The sequence below is a fragment of the Rhinolophus ferrumequinum genome, chromosome 6 (assembly GCF_004115265.2).
Source record: "Rhinolophus ferrumequinum isolate MPI-CBG mRhiFer1 chromosome 6, mRhiFer1_v1.p, whole genome shotgun sequence".
NCBI classification, from domain to species: Eukaryota; Metazoa; Chordata; class Mammalia; order Chiroptera; family Rhinolophidae; genus Rhinolophus; species Rhinolophus ferrumequinum.
The window spans coordinates 52,761,464-52,769,507 of NC_046289.1; the positions used below are offsets into that span (position 1 = coordinate 52,761,464).

The 8,044-nt window shown below is 37.7% G+C and overlaps 1 protein-coding gene across 1 annotated transcript in view; it reads right to left on the reverse strand.

Annotated features, from left to right (window-relative positions):
- The window catches only part of TEX9 (testis expressed 9), a 28,464-nt gene extending 27,297 nt beyond the window's left edge, over nucleotides 1–1,167 (reverse strand). Inside the window, exons 1-2 of the mRNA XM_033107024.1 lie at nucleotides 1,128–1,167; nucleotides 934–1,025 (exon numbers count right to left, since the gene is read on the reverse strand). Coding sequence (XP_032962915.1) covers nucleotides 934–1,025; nucleotides 1,128–1,154 — 119 coding nt within the window. The 5' untranslated portion in view covers nucleotides 1,155–1,167. The remainder of the gene's footprint in view (nucleotides 1–933; nucleotides 1,026–1,127) is intronic.
- Between the last annotated feature and the right edge of the window lie 6,877 nt (nucleotides 1,168–8,044).

Here is an 8,044-nt window from a genome sequence, read left to right on the forward strand (position 1 = left end):
ATACGATTTTTTGTAAAGAGTATATACCATGGTAAATAAAAGACATGCTCTCAGACCTTGCGGAACTCATCTAACAAATGAATTTATTGTAACATTATGCTAACTGCAAAGAAAAATTAAGACAAAAAACTAGTAACAGGAGCCTACTTAGCATAGCCAAGAAAGGCCACTCTGAGTATTATAGGTAAAAAGCATATGTGATTGCCCTCAAGGAAAGAAAGGGAAAAGCCTGAGGAACTAAAAAGCCAGTTAGGCTGGACAGTGGTGGGCAAAAAGGAGAGAGCACAAGATCAAACAAGAGGCGGAAGCCAGATCTGACAGAGCTTTTGAAACCACTGCAAAGTTTTAGGCAAGAGAGTTTCATGATCAAATTAAAAGATTACTCTTTGGCATCTGTGTAAAAACTGGAGGATGAAGAGAGAAATGGTCCAAGAATGAAAGCACATGTTGTCAGGTAGTTGTAGTTACACTGAGAACGGGTAAGGAAAGGAAATCCTTCTCCCAACTCCACCAAATATGGAAGAGAACGGTAATTCCAAACGCCCTGAAACATGCTTTCAATTTAGAAACCAAGCCTAAAAAAATTTACATACGTAAATTCTAGGAACTGGGAATTAAGTGGAATTCCTTAAACTAGAAACTGAACTATTGGAGGCAATTCCTGCTATCCAAACCACTTCTGACAGTGTCATCTAACCAACGAGGATGTTTACTGGGTTAAATTAGATTTTCATACACTTCAAATACCCTCTAGGACGCAGGCGAACTCAAGTTAAACAGAAAAGATGAAGAAGGGCATGCGAGCGGGATGATGGAAGAGAATGCTGGCCAGTGAGTGGTACCCAAGATTCAGCCAGGCACCAGGAAAAGTACTTGTAAGCAGCTTCATTAAGTGAAAGAAAGAAGGAAAAGCTGAAACGCCAAATTTCTTACTTATATTCTTCCTCCTTGGCGAGGAGGTCCCGTCGAGATGTGGTAGGTTGCTGAACGCGTGGAGGGAGCGGAGTCCCTGAACCGGTCTGTCTCTGTAAAAGAGATCGAGACTTTCAGACCCGGAGTAAAATGAGGTTCGGCGATCTCTGGCCCTCCAGTAACCCATTCGCCATCCAGGAGTCGGGTGAACTGACCCTGACGCCAGGACTTCGTCCCGCCATCTTTCGCGACCACGACGCCGTTGCCAAGGTAACAGTTCAACTTCCCGCGAGAGCTACCTCATTGGTGCAGCCTCACGCCCCAGGCTGGGGCGGAGCCTAAAAGCTGGGCGGAGCCTAAAGGCTGGGGCACGGGTGTGGGCGTGGCCATCACCTCCTCTGCCACATAGCGGTAACCGCAAACGCGACTTTGCGCTGCCCAATGAGCACAAGAAGCCAACGTAGTGCGTTAACTTATAAATTCTTACGTCAGCCAAGAAAGGCAGGTCCATTTCTAATACTCAATAGAAAGCAAGATAGTACAGTCCCTACTCCGTTGTGCTTTTCCAAAGTTTGTGGCCAATCTGACCTCCCACTGTTTTGTTCACAATGAACAACTATTCAGTGGAATTCTAAGTTCTGATTTCTCACATTTATTTATAGCATGTGTAAGCGCTCAGACTCTCAAGTCAGTGGGTCTAAGTTTATGTCCAGGTTGTGCCACTTACTTGCTAGCTGTAGAGTCAGTCTTGGACAAATCACCCTATCCACTGCTTCATCTGTAAAATGGGAGCAAGAATAATGCCCATCTCTCAGAGTTACTATGAAGAGTAAATGAATTGTGTCTAGAACACAGTAAGCAGTCAAAAAGTCCAGTTTAGCGGGGTGGTAGATGAGGGTAAAGGGGATCAAATATATGCTGATGGAAGGAGAACTGACTCTGGGTGGTGAACACACAATGGGATTTATAGATGATATAATACAGAATTGTATACCTAAAATCTATGTAACTTTACTAACAATTGTCACCCTAACAAACGTTAATCAAAAAAATAGTCCAGTTTAGGGAGAATAAACTTGAGAGCCTAGAATAAACCTTCACCTTTAGGATCATTTAATCTTCAGCAAGGGTGTCAAAACAATTCAATGGGGGAAAGAATAGTCTTTTCAACAAATAGTACTGGGATAAGTGGATGTCCACATGTAAAAGAATGAAGTTGAACCCTTATCTCACACCATGTATAAAGCTTAACTCAAAATAGATCATAGACCTAAACCTAAGAGCTAAAACTATAAAGCTCTTCCAAGAAAACATAGGTGTAAATTTTCACCACTTTGAATTAGGTAATGATGTTTTAGATTTGACATCAAAAACACAAGCCACAAATCAATAGACTCAATATCAAAATTAGACATCTTTTTTCAAAGGAGACTATAAATAAAGTGAAAAGAAACCACAGAGAGGGAGGAAATAATTGCAAATCTTACATTCAATAAGAGACTTGTGTCTAGAATATGTAAAGAGTTATTAAAACTCAAAAAGACAACTAACCCAAGTGAAAAATGGGAAGGATCCTAAATAGGCATTTCTCCAAAGAAGATACACAAATAGCCAAAAACACATGAAAAGGTGCTCGATATCATTAGTCTTCAGGGAAATCCAAATTAAAATCACAGTGAGATAACAGTTCATTAGGATGACAATATAGTAATTAAAAAGACAGACAATAACAAGTGTTGGGGAGGATATGGAGAAATTCAAACCTTCACATGCTGTGGCAGGAATATAAAATTGTGCAGCCGTTGTGGAAAACAGTCTGGCAGTTCCTCAAAAGTTACACATAGAGTTACAACATGATCCAGCAACCCACTCTTCAGTATACACTTAAGAAAAATGAAAATATATACCACACACAAAAAGTTATACACAAATGTTTATAGCAGCATTGTTCAGAATAGCCAAAATTTTGTGAAAATAATCCAAATAATCATAAACCAAAATAGGTAAATAATAAGTGGTATATTCATACAATGGAATACTCTTCAGCACCAAAAAGGAAGTACTGATTCATACTACAATATTAATGAACCTTGCAAACATGCTATATTAAGGAAGCAATTCACAAAAAAAATACATATTATGTGATTCTATTCTAATATAACCATATAATATATGAAATGTCCAGAACGGGCAACTCTATAGAAACAAAAAGTAAATTAGTGGTTGCCTAGCCGTGGCAGATGATGAGGGGTTGGCTAAGTAATCAGAAGGTTTTATTTTTTTTTTCCTTTGGGTGGGTGGTTAATGAAAATGTTCTAAAATTGATTGTGATCATGGTTGCACAACTCTGTGTGTATACTAAAAGCCATGAATACTACACTATGTGGGTGAATTGTAGGTATATGAAACACATCAATCAAGTTGTTGAAACATTAAAAATAAATTGTTAAAATGAAAAAGTCAAGAGATGGAGAAAAACACACCATACTAACACTAATCAAAAGAAAGTTGATCACCCCAATAAATTAAAATGAAATAAAAAAGAAAAGAAAAAAAAGAAAGCTGGAGTACCTATATTAATTTCAAACCAAGCTAACATCAGAACAAGGAAAATTATCCGTGACAGAGAAGAGTATTCTATAATGATAAAGAGGTCAATTCTCCAAGGAGACATAACAATCTTTAATGTGTATGCACCTAAAAATCAAGTGTCAAAATGCATGAGGCAAAACGTAATAGGACTGCAAAGAAATATAGATAAATCCCATAATATATTTGAGGACTTCAACACCCCTTTTTCAGTAATTGATAGTTCAAGCAGGCAGAAAATCAGTAAGGATATAATTGCACTGAACAGCACTATCAATCAACTTGATCTAATTGACATTTAGCAAATATTTCACCCAAAGGCAGCAGAATATACATTTTTCTCAAGGTCACATGGAACATTCACCAAGATAGACCATATTCTAGGCCATAAAATACACATTAATATATTTAAAAGAATAGAAATTATGTTAGTTTCCTCAGGCTGCTGTTACAAAATACCACAAACTGGGTGGCGTAACAGAAAATAAATTTATTGTCTCACAATTTGGGAGGCTGAGTCCAAAATCAAGGTGTTGGCAGTGCCATGCTCCCTTTGAGACCTGTAGGGGAAATCCTTCCTTGCCAATTCTTAGTGTCTAGTGGCAGCTGTCACTTCTTGGCATTCCTTGGTTTGCAGCTGCATCGTTCCAATCTCTGCTTCTGTATTCACGTAGCGTTCTCCCTGTGTGTCTCTGTCTTTACATTTCCTCTTCTCATAAAGACTGCAGTCTATTGGCTTAGGACTCAGTTTTATGTCAGTCTCAGCTTATTGATAGTGACACATGCTATGAGCTAGGAATGCCTAGGAACACTCATCTAGGCCCTTGCTACTTGTGGTGAGCCCCCACAAACACCCCCTACATACAGATATTTCCCCAATCATAGCCAGTGTTGTGGCTGGATTAGACCTTGTGGCTCTTATTATGATTGCAAGATGCACCTCAGCCACAGTCATCATGGAACTTTGAGAAGACAAGGTTTATTACTCACAAGTCCTGGAGAATACATGGCAAGCCTGAGGGCCATGTTGGGAGAGGAGGCGGTGGGGTCGGGGGGGTGGAAAGGGAGAGAGAGAGAGAACTCAAACCTGGGCTTCTGCCTTTATTGGAGCTGAGGGTGGGGTGACTAGGGTTTTGCAGGTTCATCTTTTATTGGTGAATTTTGAAACATAAGAGTAGGAATTAGGGTACAGGTAGGGAAACACAGGGTCACTCAGACAGTCAGTTATCTAGGTTACCCAGGACTTTCTAAAAGAGGAACCTCATGGTGAAGGAGGACTGGCTCCTTATCTAGTTTTTTAGCTAGTAGCTGTGTCATTCCAGATGGCAGTATGTTTATTCAAGATGGACATCTTTGAAATGGATGTACCAGCAACCAAAACCTTAATGTCAGGCACACATATTACAATTTGAAAAAGTTTATTGCCAGGCACTTGCTCTACGGACCTACCCTATTGACCTCATTCTAACTATCCTAACTGATAATATCTGCAAAGACCCTATTTCCAGATAAGATCATATTCACAGGTTGGGGTGGTGGTGGTTTAGGTCTTCAACATGTCTTTTGGGGGACACAATTCAACTTATAACAGAAATCACACAAACCATGTTCTTGGCCACAGTAAAATTAAACTAGAAATCAATGACAGAAAAATAGCTAGAAAATCCCCAAATTTTTGGATATTAAACACACACTTCTAAATAATACGTTAGTCAAAGAAGAAGTCTCAAGAGAAATTTTAAAACATTTTGAACTAAATGAAAACACAACTTATTAAACCTTGAGGGATGCAGTAAAAGCAGTGCTTAGACAGGGTGGTTAGCACTAAGAGCATATATTAGAAAAGAAGAAAAATCTAAAATCAACAATCTAAGGTACCACCTCAGGTAATGAGAAAAAGAAGAGCAATTTAAGCTTAAAGAGAGCAAAAGAAGAGAAATAATAAAAATTAGAACAGCAATCAATGGAATTCAAAACAGGAAAATAGAGAAAATTATAAATACCAAAATTTGGTTCTTTGAAAAAAATCAATGAAATCAATAAACTTCTAGCCTGCTAACCACAATAAAAAGAGAGAAGACATAAAATTACGTGTTCTGTGTTCTTTTATGTGATGGTCAGTTCGGTACGATCACACAAGGAGACAGGAGAGGCTCAGGAAAACAAAGCTTATTATACACAAAGGTGTGTAAACTGTAATGGGTAAATAAAAAGTGGTCAAAAGAGGCACTGCATGACCCACAGGACTACGTGGAAAAGCTTCAGGGTGGTCAGGAGACAGAAAACAGGAGTGAGGGGGAAACCTAGGATAGAGCCTTTATTGGGGTTTCTGCAGGAGAAGCAAGGAGCACAGTTTAAGATTGGCTGGTTAGAATAATTTTGGCAGGCCTTGGGGCATAAGAGCTGTCACTAGGTGCCTGGTAACTAGCCCTGGGAGATTAAGGCAGAGGAATATTGTGTCTGGGGTACACAGGACAGACAGAATAGGTACAACTGGATTGGTTAGTTTGCATATCAAATTCTGGCTGAGCCCTGTGCTATCTCTGAGAACTGGCTCACCCCAGAAGAAACAGTCTCTCCCAGCCAGAAAGATTTTTTAAGATGTCAAAACATCATAATATACCGGAAATTTTAAAATATAAACAATACAAAACCAGTATCAGCAATGGAATAGGGATCATCCTTAATTGTCTTATGAACATTGAAAGGATAATAAAGGAATACTACAAAATACTCTACACCTACAAATTTGATAAATTAGATGAAATGGACAAATTCTTTGAAAGATGCAAACTACCAAAACTTACACAAGGAGAAATACGAGGTGTGATCAGAAAATATGGTGAATATTTAAATTTTAAAAAAATTATTACAGTAAAAGACACATTGCCATTAATGCTCCTCAAAAATACTCCCGCTCACTTCGAACACACTTATGCCATCGTTCTTGCCACTTTCTGAAGCAGTTCCGGAAATTCTCTTTCGTGAGTGTCTTCAATTGCACTGTGGTGGCATCTGGAATTGAAATGTGTTAAAAGCAAATAAGGTTTAAATCCTGGTGAAATGAACCTTTTATTATTATGTAATAATCTATCTCCAAAAATGCTTTTGGGTTGGTCAATTTTATCTGACATAAATATAACTAACTTAGCATTCTTTTGATTCATCACTTTCTTGGTCTGTCTTTTCCCCATCTCTTTACTTTTGGAGACCAGCCCTGCTTTGACAACTCACGGGCTCTAAAGAGCCAATGTTGTTCAGCAGAGCCCACGATGCCTGGTAAGAGGGAGGTGGATACCCCCAGAGCAGCTTTAGTACAGTTAAGGTAAGACTTGTTTGTAAGTCTTAGGGACAGCTGTAGGGACTAGAAATATTTGAAGGACAGTGTAGAAGTGAGCAATGTTCTCTGTAAGCAGGGAGAGCAAGAGCCAGCAATGTCTGAGTATTAATGTGAGAATGAGTCCTATCTCTCACCCCAACTGAGTAAACTCAGAATACAAGTGTGTAAAGTGTATAAATGTGTTTTAAAGCCAGGAAAGATTCCACTAAAATGTTAGCCTTGGTTAACACAAATGATTTTTTAAATTCGTTCTCTAATTTACTACAAAGAATATATGTTACTTTTGTAATATTTAGAATGAATGCTAAAAATAAAATGAAACAAATATGAGGCTACCATCTAAAATACAATGGAAAGATTGAGCAATAGGCAGACTGAGAAAAGGCCTCTGGATTTGGCAAGAAAGAAGTTCCTGCTGGCCTCAGGAAAGATATTTATAGTAAAGTAGAAAAATTAGAAGCCACGTTAGAAGGGAATTGAGTGGAAGGAAATTACTACAACAATATGTTTGAGGAATTTGGTGCCAAAGGATGATTGCAAATTTTTTTTGAATCGGTCCATATCCAAAAATCTGAGGCTGAGGACTGACCAACTCAACTGCCTCATGTTGGTTTCTTTACATGTCACTTTAAATTGTTACCACATCATCTCCTTTTGTTATATTTTTTCTACCTTTTTTGGATTTCATTTAAAATAATTTTAAATGACAATTTTAATCATGGTCAAAAGTTTCTTATAATGATTATTTGATTTCTTTTAAATTAATGTAACCTTAAAAAAAGCTGTTTTTCACAACTCAGAAAGCTGCAGGTTATAATTTTCAAGAGGGCTCTCTATTAGATTACTGATATTATTTTATATTTTCCCCAATAGTTTTATAGCGATATCAGAAATTGAGTAATAATTGTTATTTTCCTTTTTTTATTTAAAAATATCCAAAGCTAAACATTTTTTGTGGAACCCTTGGGAAGTGACTATTAATTTTTCAACATTGCTTTCTAAAGGGTAATAGCCAGAACTAAAAACAACAGCATATACATTAATTTAATTAAAACAAGTGGAAAGCAAACAATATAATCAATCAAATATACATTAAAATGTATAAAGTAGTTATGAGTGGATAAAAAGGAAACAAGGCCAGTCCAGTCAGGGCGATAAGAGAAGGATTATGGAACCAACTTAATTTTATCTCTTCTTGGTTAG